This window comes from Toxotes jaculatrix, chromosome 7 (assembly GCF_017976425.1).
Source record: "Toxotes jaculatrix isolate fToxJac2 chromosome 7, fToxJac2.pri, whole genome shotgun sequence".
Lineage (NCBI taxonomy): Eukaryota > Metazoa > Chordata > Actinopteri > Toxotidae > Toxotes > Toxotes jaculatrix.
Window position 1 is genome coordinate 1,962,819 of NC_054400.1, and position 12,249 is coordinate 1,975,067.

Sequence of the window (12,249 nt, forward strand, 5' to 3'; positions counted from 1 at the left end):
AAACTGAGCCCAGCTAATGTTTGACTCTTTTGTTCCTGATTGGATTTTAGTTGAATCTGCCACTTAAACCAGTGCAGGAGTGACCGAGTCCTCCACTCCCTCTTTATTTATCCCGGGAGAACTGACCCGAGGATGCAGGTTGTTTTTCACTTTCATCCTGCTTCATTTTCATTCCGGCAGACACACTCCTCACTGGGAGCTTCCCAGTGTGACCACAGTCTTCTGATGTTGGCTGCTGAACAAAGTAATGGAGGTTAAAGCTGCACTTTACTTCCCACTTAACTGATAAGAACACACAACCCCCCACCCCCACCCCGCCCTGTGCTCCCATGGTGCGATGGTAAGAAGTAAACACACAGGATGATAAGAGAGAAGGTCATAAACAGTATCTGAAAAGGAGTCAGTGGTTTGTAGAGCTGAAAGAATAAATCAATTAATCGCCTGGTCAGCTGCCGTAATATTTATAAAATGGATTCAAAGTTTTAGTCACATTTTATGCAAAAATAGCACAAACTTTCACTGGTTCCAGCTTCTCCAGTGCAAGAATTTGATGCTTGTCTTTGTTATAGGTGAATGTCTTTGGGTTTTGTACATTTTCCTTTGTTTGGTTTTTAAAATAATGTCTTTAATCCAATGAATTCATAAAGGCAACTTCTTTTTAGATCCAATGTTTGACATTAAATGACCAGAGGAGCATTCAGGTAGATAATCGTGGGAGAACCCTGGCGATGGGAAAGAAGAAGAACCGGGAGCCACTAAGTTTTGCTGCTGGTTAAATAATTCTTAGTTGTTTGAAGTAACATTAGTTAAATATTTGTGAGGATTAGCTTCTTTCCACAGTTTTAGAATTGGTGACGGATTATATTTGTATCCTGGACCTTTTGTTGGACAGATTAAGGCATTTGAAGACATCATTTGGAAATCTGGCAAATTTAGATCCCGAATATTAACTGATAATGAAAACAGGCATTAGTTGCCATCTTGTTGTTAATACTCCAACACTGAGTCATTCATGTGGACTTTTCTTGTAAACGTGAAGGCATCCCATTTCCAGTGAGCATCTGCTTTGTTGTGATTTTTTGTTGTATAGTGTTCTAATGTTTTCGTACATTTTTGTCGTCCCCTGCGTAAAGTATTTACACATCATTTAAAATGATTCGATTCCTTTCCTTAGATTTGGCACAGGACCAGCGACTGTAGCTCAGCTTAGAAACACACTGACTTTATTCCTTTTAACATTCACATTATTCCGTTTTTTTCAGATTCGAACCGACAACCTACCAAATGAAACGAAATTCAAACGTAGCTCTTCCCCATTGAACAGTCTGTACGAGGATGTGTGAAAGTTATGGATCTATTTTTTCTTTATGAAACTGGAGACGTGCAGCCACGTTGGCTGAGCTGGTTCAGTCCTAAATCACATCTGAGGCAGATAAGTTTCTCCAGGGGAGAATGAAATAAGCCCTCAACTCCTTGGACGTTTAATCAACAAATCCTAGGTATGGGTCCCTGTAGGGGACAATCTCGTTGGGAGGAGGGGAGGAATTGCCGCTACCACTCACGCTCCTGTCTGCTGTATAGCTCCCCTGGCTCTGACTTGTCAGTGCGGGAGGGGAAAGGTCAGGTAATAGTGTGTCCAGGTTTCGTGGGAAATCTTTGCTCCCCCGCCGCGGCCGCCTTCACAGGTCCGTTTTTCCAGCAAACTCGGGGTCAATCCCATTCTGCTCGTGGTCCATTCAGGAGGTAAACAGGACCAGGATTCAGAATTGAGGGCGACCTCCTCAAACCCCCCCCAGAGGCCTGGGGCTGAAATGGACTCGCCCTCTAAGTCGGTGGCGCTCAGTCCAGTCAGACCTGAAGCCACTTATAGAGTTAGCTGCTGTGCTAATTTTACACAGCTCGATTAAGGCTAACGGACATGAATGGCAGCCACAGAGCCATAACAGGAAACTGAGGGCAAACCTGCGTGCACACGGACTTATTATTAACCTCTTTGACAAAAAACTTGCCACTTTCATAAAAGAAAGAATTACTGAGTAGCCTGCAGTTCCTCTGAAGATTTTCCATATATAAGTTTGCTTTGAACCTCTTTCCCCTCGTGGGGTAATCTGTTAGAAAGCTATCAGATAGAGAAAGGATTGTCACCACTGCAGAGAGAATCAGTGACTTATGGTGAGACTGGTTGGTTTGGTGGATCCGTGCTGAAAAGTTTCACACTGGTCCTCTCACAGAAAACTTATGGAAAGTACTTTTGTACTTAAAGTTCAGAAAAGGCCAAGGGCAGGTATCTGCAAACAGAGACCGGGAGAGATCGGTATGCTCAGCGTGACAAACTGATCTCAGTCTATCCTGTGAATTGCTCCTTGCAGTCAGAACTCATTACCCGAGAGATAATTCTCCTTCCTGTAATAGAGTAAATGCACAGAGGCTGTGCTGCAGTGAATCTGAGTTTGTGTCTTAGCTGGATTGCTTTTCCTTGTATTAGAACATCTTGTTTGCACCTTTTAATAACCGAAGAGTGAAGAACTTGTGTTTATGCAAAGCGTGTTTTCGCTGCACTCTACTCTCTAATTTGACAAGTTTGGATCTTTGTGTGTAATCCATCCTCACTGGTAACACTCAGCCAATGGATGGATGTGTTGTGTGTCCGTGTTTAAATATAACACCTTCGTCTCCATTACCGTGAGTGAGACAGCAGTCACCATGGTCTCCTGTACCTGTGCTGTTAGTTCCTCCGGGTTTTCGCTTTACTCAAGTTGAAGCATTTTCAGCTCAGGTTGAAGTGTCATCATCTGAAGTGAAGCTGCATCTTTTACCCCCGTTTGCATCTTTCCTTTGACTTTGCATTCACCTTTAAATTTTCTTTGATGTTGCCCCTGAATGTACGTGAAGGCTGTAACTATCTTATTTTTCTGACTGTGCACACTGATGACTTGTTTTTCCATCAACTATTGTTTGGATTTGACCAAAGAAGTTCTTATTTTTCCATATCCTGCAGTGCTTTCCAAGTAAACAGGCTGTTTGGGGTTTATTAACATAATGTAAGCATTATTTATGAGTGTCTGTTCTGACGAGTTGGCACAACTGCTGGCTCACTCCCTCTGTTTATACATACATATTTAAAAACTGTGTCTAGCAATCCATAAACCTGTTTCAGACCTCGAATTAGAAAAGTGACTTAACCTAAATATCATTATTTTTTTCTTGTGACATCACTTTGAGGGACAATCGAACTCAAGACTAGATAAACTAGATAAAACGGCTTTAAGGAGTTCCTCAAGAAATAAATAGAGGAATTAAAAAGGTTAATCTGCATCCCCTGAATCATCTGTTCATCACCTGGTTTTGTTTGGTCCCTCAGATTGTGTGTCTGTGTTACACAGTGTCTGTCACAGGGAGCCAAATATTTCTCGGGAAAACTTCAGCGGCATCGCATTGACGCCCACGTTCCTGTTACCTCTGAAGGTCGCTCCTCACTCTCCTCCCTGAGCTAAGACATTAATGTTGTGTGCAGAAATTGCCTATGACCCGTTTGCCCTTACGTAAAACTCATTACACATCTGGCCACAGCTGTGCAGACATGCACACCCACAAACTTGCAATTAAACACACACTTTCACGGACATAAATAGCTCAAACCACACTATAGGGAACATATCAACTCACATGCTCTCTCCAGGAGTGCCATTCCCCTCAGCTGGCTGCTTTCCCTAATTAAATTTTCACTCTGTGGTGTTCTCCTTTCTGTCTGTGTCTTTCAACGTGACCCATAGCTACTCCCACATTTTGCTGCATGCTTATCGGAACGACTTTCTTATGTTCTTTAATTCAGTTACAAAGAGGAGTTGTTTTAATGATTAAGGTTGCTTCTCATTTTTCACAGAAATTCAAAGTAGAGTTCAGAGGTTTCAGCAGCCTTAAAGGATAATTGCAGTTTAGAACAACTTGGGTCTTATATTCATATTTTTACGGTCAGTTGGAAACAGTCCATCAGCATCCAGTTTAGAGATGCATGTCTCATCTTTGACCTGCCGTGCATCCTACAGTTGTGTGGACAGTTTCTCTGTATAATGAAGAACTCTTCCCCGGTGTTTATCGGTGTTTCAGATAGGGATGCACCGATCCACGTTTTTTCACTTCCGATCCAAATACCAGAATTTGGATATCTGCCGATACCGATACTATTCCAATATCAGAGCTCTGTTTGCTTTAATATTATTATTATCATTATTGTTGTTGATTTTATATGATGCTGTAATAAATTTTCTCTACAGGCAAGTGTGATATGTACGAATGTAAGCATGTATGTCCCAAAAGGCAACTTGAGGGAAGTATAAGGTCAGAAAAGAAAGTCAGAAAAACAGGAAATCCTGTTAACAGTCAATATTTATTAAATTCAAGAGATACCCATAAAGGGTAACCTTCTCTTAGACTGCCCCTCTCCAAATAAATTAGAAATAAAAATGGCTTCTTGATGTGATCAGCATAAATTAAGTATACTGTCTCTTGTAGCAGAAACAAATAAAGGTTTTTCAAATCTCAAACATCCCGAGGGGCGGAAGCTCACTCACGGTTCATCTTCTTCCTGTTGTACCTGGAAGGGACATCAGTCTGTGAGTAATATATTGTTGGTGTGTGAATTACCTGGATGACTCACCTGTTATGGTGTCCCGCTTTGGTTTATCGTTTGTTTAAAAGTTAATAGCGCGACCGATGCTAATGCGCTAGCCCGTCAATGGGATTCTCCATATTATGTTAGCATTGAGCTAATCGCTACTTATTACCGCCCCTCGGTACAACGGCTTTGCAAACATTGCAAAAAGTTGGTTAGCCACGGTGCTGCTCGATGCTCGCCTGCTAGCTGGCTGCAAACTGTGGAATGGATTTCCTGAACAGAGGCTTATCTCAATGAGACGCTGAGTAACGAGACACGCTGCCGTTTGCAGCCAGTTAGCAGAGCAGCCGGCAGGGAATCACCTGTGGAGTCATTTCAGCAGACAACATTAAAGCACAGACATGGTTCATGGATCGGAAATCTCCGCAGGTTGGATCGGAAATTGCTGGTTTCGGAACCGATACCGATACTGGATCGGATCGGCCCCATCCCTAGTTTCAGATGCCCTCGTCTGGATAAAATGAGTGTTTTCCATTTCTCTTTTGCACATGCAGGGAAAGTTAGTTTAGCTTCTCGCAGCACAGCCAAGACGCCCGAAGATCCAACCACAAAGATATAGGGTTTCTGTAATTCATACGAGTGTATGTGAGACTGTTAAAGGTCTGGTTGTTACCTGAGGCTGAAGTTTCCTGTCCATTAACATGTCTGCTTTAGTGACCGATTCAAATGGAGCCTCCACATGCGACAGTCGCCACCCACCCTGAGAGGGTTATTAATCATCTGGCTAAATCAGATTTATGGGCTGTAAGATGATCTATCTGAGCATATGCAGGCACAGGAATATTGATTTAACTTTGGCTTTAAGCTAGCCATAAGATATCGTCAGCTCAGTGTTATGAGCTATTGACAAATAGCAGGCGTGCTAAAGGGTGCAGCCAATTGGCAGAAGTGATCTTGAGCCTTTCTGCCTGTTTTGCCCTATCTCATTATCTAGTTGGCCGTGGTGCTCAAGGCTTTTAATCAACACTGAAGCAGTTTCACTCAACCCTCAGCAGAAATCCTTCAGTGTTTTACAGCCAGAGGTATGGAGGATAATAGGAGTTCAAAGTGCAAAATGCTTTTCTTGTGATGGTGCTCACATTTTGTAAACCAGTAAAACCCCAGCCAGCTATCATGGACCTCACAGAGCGTGTAACACAAACTGCTGCAACAGAAACAGTTCTCCTGAATATAATCGTTTCTTAAATAAAGTTTTTTGTCTTTAAACATGTTGTTATCACATACTGAGTTCATGTTATAAATAGTTAAAATGCTGCAGTCACTCAGACGGGTCGGCAGTGATATACACACCTTTTGAAGCCACATTAATATGCACAAAGAGGCCTGATGTTATATGTTTACTGTCATCTGCCCCAGCTGTCAACATAAAGATGACATGTGGGTGTGTTAGCATCTGATAATGGATCGTTTGCTGCGATGAACCGAGTCTGTTCCCTGTAACATTTCATGTCTGTTTGATTTTGACAGAACAACACATCATGGAGGCCGGAGTCGTGTCAGGAGTGTACCTGCCACAGCGACGTGCCCATCTGCAAGCCCGCCCACTGCCCCAACCCTCAGTGTGACTTCCAGAGGGTAAGACAGTTTACGGGAGGGGTCTGGGTGCATTTACACTTTTGGAGAAGAAACTACAACAGATAATTCAAATCCACAGGAACAAAAATGAAATTTAAAAACAGAATCGTGAAGGCTGACAGAAAAATTACTTATATTTTTAACTTTACTGTTTTTTTTACTAAGTCCTTATTTACTTCCAAAACAAAATGATACCATGGCAGCCATGTCTCAATGCAGTAACACCTAAGAATATATACCTAGAAACGAATTAATTTAATTTAAATATCATATTATAGAAATGCATTACATGACATTACAGAGTGAGTGAGGATCATACTGTTTTGCCAAAATCAACACACTCCACATAAGCCAGTGGAGAGCGATCAGAAGGATTTCATCGCAGTATGTGAATAAAATGTAAGGATTTGAATGTTTTTTTTTTTTTATATTTTAATCTCCCTCTCCTCATTTCACCTTGAAGTGCGGATCCTCTTCCAAGGGCTTATTTAATCACTTGTCTTTGTGAGTCGGCCTTACAGCGCGAATCAATGAGTTTACAGGCCACTGTGCAGTCAAGTCTGCCGATTGCACCATTTCATTTGCCACAACGACAACTGTTGGGAGACTGTTAGTTCCAGCCTTCCCGTTTTTGGCTGATTTGAATTCGCAGGGACACATTTTCACTCCATCTATCCGCCTGCTCCTCCTCGGGCTTCTTCCTGAATGTGATTTAAATGTGAAGCCTGCAGTGACGGCATCAAATCCAATACCAACCCTGAGCTAAGCCAACAATCAATGTCTAATGAATTCCACTCTGCTGGCTAGCAATCCAATGTTAATTAAAAATTAGTCATCATGCTCACCAAGCCGTGTGCTCCCTCCATTTAAAAAGCTCTTAAAATGTGACTCCCTCTCACCTACACTGTGATAAAAAACTAATTGGGTTTTTATCATCTGCCCGTCCCTGATTCAACGGCTTTTTTGTTGAAATTCACTGTGATTATCTGCTAAATTTTCTTTTTTTTTCCTAATTTTCTCACCAGATTAACTTTTCTGAAATTGATTTCTAATTTTCACTGTAGCATCTTAATATTTCTGTAACGTCGCTAACGTTAATCGTCTGCCACAGACGTGAATGTCGGGATGGTGCAGCTCATTTTAATATCAGGTTTTGGCTGCAACCAATGAGTTTCATTATCAATTAATTTGCCAATTATTCCATCCATCCATCCGTTTTCTATACCGCTGGATCCGGATCAGGGTCGCGGGACAGCTGGAGCCTATCCCAGCTGGGCGAGAGGCGGGGTACACCCTGGAGTGGTGGCCAGTCAATCACAGGGCTGACTTCCAATTATTTTCTAAATTAATTGTTTAGTCTATGAAATATTAATATTAAAGACATAGTGAAGAACAACTGTCACGACTTCCCAGAGCGAGAAGCGTCGTCCTTTAACTGCTTGTTTTGTTTGACCAACATTCAAAAATCACATATGACAAAAAATGAGCAGCAAATTCTCAAACTTAGGAATCTGTAACCTACAAATGTTTGACATATTTGATGCCCGTGCTTTCTGTTCTCACTCATTCAGCCATTTTTTTCCAGTTTCAGTTTTTCAGTTTGCAGTTTTATTTGAAATGTAATAAATAAGATAGTGAAAGTAAAAACAACCACAAACGAAACGAGAAAAATGAAAAAGTGATCTTGAAAACTGTATCTTAAAATCTCACATCGTTCTGATATAAACTGATGGATTCTTTAAGTACATGGAGATATGTCGACTCTGTACCACAAATAAAAGGAAGGTTGGACTTCAGTTGAGCTCACAGTCCACTACACTCCTGGGTTTGGGCTTACATTATTTTATGATCAGAAAGGATAGCAGCTTGTAAATCTCAGATTCACCATCTACTCTTCAGTGTTACAGAGAAGCACCGGACACAGACATCATTTTTATTTTCCTGCAAAAGCAACTGCAAGATAAAAAAAAACCTTGAGTCTTAAGAGTCTCTGAATGCAGCACTCCAGTGATAAACGAACTGAGCCTGTATCATCTCTCTTCATTTGCAGCAATAAATAAAATTCTTGTACTATAGGCAGATTTTTGTGATTAAATTTGATGCAGCAGAGGGACTGAAGCAAATGAAAAGACGTGGGCACGTGAGCCTGAACACATGAACACACTGGAAGGTTTGCGTTAGTGGTGTTTAATTCATTGGCTGTTGGAACAGATAAATCTTACTGATGCTGTTAAAATTCAGCTGGTGGTCTAAACACTTGGTTTATCTGTTTGTTTGTGGCAAACCACCACCTTCTGCACAGCTCACTCTGTTCTATTTTCCAAACTTATTTGTACTTTCAGTTTTCATTCTTCTGCCTGTTCACGTGTAATTTATCTTCCGCTGCTGATTCACTGTAATTCTGTTCAGTTTTTGTTTCTCTTTATCAATTGACGTGAGACATTCTCTGAAGCTCCTTGGGGGTTGTTTTCTCTCACCTCTCCTTTTTTCTTTTCTGTATCATTTGTATTTGCAAATAACAACTAAACTATTCAGCGGCTCTGCGTCTGGACCACATTGGGCTTCAGTTAGGTTGTGTAGGCAGCACGGCTGCGTGGCGAATCTGTATTGTAATACGTATTGTAATGCGTTCACCGCACTCGCTCTGTATTCCACACGCTGTGCACGCCTGATAGAGTTTTCATTATAGTCAGTTCCTTTGTGCTGTTTGTGTCACACGTGGGTTAATTTCCATGGAAATAAGACTGTAATCGACAGGTTTTGCGTTCGTGCCGGTTAAAGGGAATCACATCCATTTTCTTTCCACGTCTTGGGGTATTTGTGTGTGTTTTGGTCATGCTCGTTGTGTATGTGTGTTTTCATGTGTTTCGTCTTTTCTAAAGGGCGAGCGTTTGAGGATCCCTGCCAACAAGTGCTGTCCGGAGTGCATCTCCTCGTCTCAGGGCTCCTGCCAGTACGAAGGAGTCGTCTATGGAGTAAGTGAAAGTGATGCTCTCTCTTTCCTCTTCCCCTGATCATCCAGTCATTTCATTACATGTTGTTATGCATACACAAAGATGCAGCATCTAAGTACGGCACACAATAACATATTAGACCCGTTTCAACATGACAGTGCCCCCATGCACAAAGCCGGCTCCATGAAGAGACGAACTGAAAACGCAGACTGTGAACCATTCAGACCTTATCGCTCCATCACCAGTGTTTGAAACCTGGTGGAAATCCTAAAACCAGAATGAAGGCCATAATGGCAGCACATTAATGTTGGAACGTCCTGTTCAATAATCACTCAGGCTGTACTGGTATTTTTCTCTCGTCTGTTTCTCGGTAAAGGCTTGGGATGATGTTTGGTGGGAAATCCTAAATTGTTGATGTGACATCCGAGGTGATTTAACCCTCGTTTCTCCTTTCAAACGGATTCCTGCATTGGATTTGGTCACTGCTGAAAAGCTGCTTCCAGAGACCCACCCCCCTTCCCGCCTCCCTCTCACGAAAACAACAATCACTGTCTTGTTCATCTTTCATCGAGTGTCCTCTCACTTAATGAGCTGGACATTTTGGCAGCCATTTTGGACAATGAGCGTCCTAAAGAGAGACACGTCTTTTTCTTGGCTGGGTTTGGAGATTCCATCGGCACTGCTTCCAGGCTGAAGTGGCACTTTACACGGATCTGAACAACCAGGAGTGGAAGTTTGGAGAGGAGTCGTGGCCTTTTTTTGTTGGTGTTACTACATCTCCACTGAAGCACCAGGGCTGACGTTACGCTGCTGCTGCTCCTTTCACAGGAAACACTGATTGGAAAAATGATTTATTAATTTAATTAAAATTTTCAGACATCCCAGGCTACAAAGGGTGGTGATTTTTGTAAGGTGACAATGGATGTGTGTATATAGAACAACAGTGTTTTGGGTTTTGTTTTTTATTCTGTATTTTGGGTCACAGTATTTGATTTGATTTTTTTCTTCCTGTGATCTGTGACAGCTCCAGAATCAGGGGTCAGGACCCAAACTTTTAATTGAACACACAGTTGACAGATTGTGATTTTTTCTATATTTAAAAGAAGAAAAAACATATTGTCTGTTTATCAAAACCACCTTCGGATCTTTCCAGGGTGAAAAAGCATTTAGATGAATCCTCCATTCAAACTCAGACCAATGATTTTTTTTTTTTTCATGCAGTGTAGCAAAGGTTTTAATGCAGGTTTCGCTGCCTGACACCTCAGAAAGTCGGATCCTCACCTCTACCAGTTTGACTGCTGGCAACACGGATGTGCTGATACCTCATTTAGACTGAAAGAACAACGCTGCACTTATATGGTACATCCACAAGTGGATGTGTAAGAGATACATCTAACTCTAATTAACACCCCAGAGATGGTTGTGTAAGAATGAGTTCCATCAACCCAGCTCTGTCAGTCACAGTATAGAAACATCTTCATGGTTTTATAATAACACGTGTTACCCTGAGGTCTTTCCTTAACTCACATACACGTATGAATAAAATGATGTAGAGAAATCGGAGCAGACTGCTCCGCTGGAACGACTTAACATACACACTGATTAGACATCTGCACTTCAGCTTTCATATGTGACGGTAATGTCCTCTCACACTGTGCCTCGTCATCCACATTCACTCACACACGTCTTATTTTTTAATCTTTTTTTTTTCTTTTTCTCTCCTCCCGTGTTCTCTTTTTGACACATCTTTCCTCTACCTTCTCCCCCCTCTGTGACTCCGCTCTCTCCTCTGTCACTCAGGCTTAGGCTTACAAAGTTGTCTTGTCCACAGAGAGTAAAACAGCTTTCCTCATCCCACTGTCCCTCCGCTTCTTGATCTTCTTTTTTTTCTCCTCTGGTTGTGTTTCTGTCTCTGTAATTGTCTGTTTCTCTGGTTCCCACAGCACGACAGCCAGTGGAGTCCCTCGCCCTGTTCCCTGTGTATTTGTTCCAGAGGGAGTGTATCCTGCAACACCCGCCCCTGCCCCCCTCTCAGCTGTCCTGGGGACCAGAGCCCATTCACCCCAGCCGGAGAGTGCTGTCCTAAGTGTGGCCGCAGTGGAGGTGAGGACTGCTTGTCCTGTCCTGTCAGAAGCTTTTGAACCTGGTAGAATGCAGATTTCTGATGCTGCTTCTGTTTCTCACAGATGTCTTTTAAAAGGCTTTACCTGTGAGCCACCACCTGTTTATTTCAGTGACCCAGCTGAACCGTATTAATACGAATCGTGGGTTAAATCACCTCGGATTCTCCTCTTTCTTTGAAATTTGCGCTTGATTGGATGGAAACCTGGCTTTAGTGTGTGAATGCAGTGCTTTTCAGATGCTGACTCTTAAACCTCAGATGTCAATGTTTCCATTAATGCACACATTTCACAGCTGACCTCGCTTTAAACAGAATAACCATGCTATAGCAGTTTAACCGTTACCACAATGAAAAGTCTAAATGTCCACTCTCATGATTACTTTAGTTTCAAGTTTCTGCTATAAAATAAGAAACCGAATCCACATTTGTCCAAATGCATTTTTAGTGAGAGTCACTGCTGGGAAATTTCCTCCACTGGTAGAAAGTGGCATTTAAAAATCCCATAATATTTGTCATTGCTGCCCTGGTTCACCGTGAATAGCGCCACACATTTAGATTGGGAGAGATCTCAGTCTAACACCAGTCAGATTCCAGTGCCTTTCTCAAGGGCAGTTTTACTGGAGCTGAAGTTCTTACTTGCTCCTTGGTCACTGTTGTAAAAAGGCGAGTAAAAAAAAAAAAAAAAAAATCTCACAAATACACAACGTAGTGTAAAATGCCTCAGCACTGCTATGAAACTGTGACACACAACGCAACAACACAAAATACTGGCACACACAAACATGCACTGAACCTCGAACACCATAACTTTTCTCCGGGCAGGAAGACACACACACACACAGACAAATATCAGATTACACACACACACACACACACACACACACACACACACACACACACACAAAATCACTTATACATTCACA

General features: G+C 42.0%; 1 protein-coding gene across 1 annotated transcript in view; it reads left to right on the forward strand.

Annotated features, from left to right (window-relative positions):
- fras1 (Fraser extracellular matrix complex subunit 1) overlaps positions 1-12,249 on the forward strand; it is a 183,316-nt gene that overhangs the window by 52,246 nt on the left and 118,821 nt on the right. Inside the window, exons 3-5 of the mRNA XM_041042921.1 lie at positions 6,143-6,250; positions 9,133-9,225; positions 11,148-11,307. Of these exons, the coding sequence (XP_040898855.1) occupies positions 6,143-6,250; positions 9,133-9,225; positions 11,148-11,307 (361 nt within the window). The remainder of the gene's footprint in view (positions 1-6,142; positions 6,251-9,132; positions 9,226-11,147; positions 11,308-12,249) is intronic.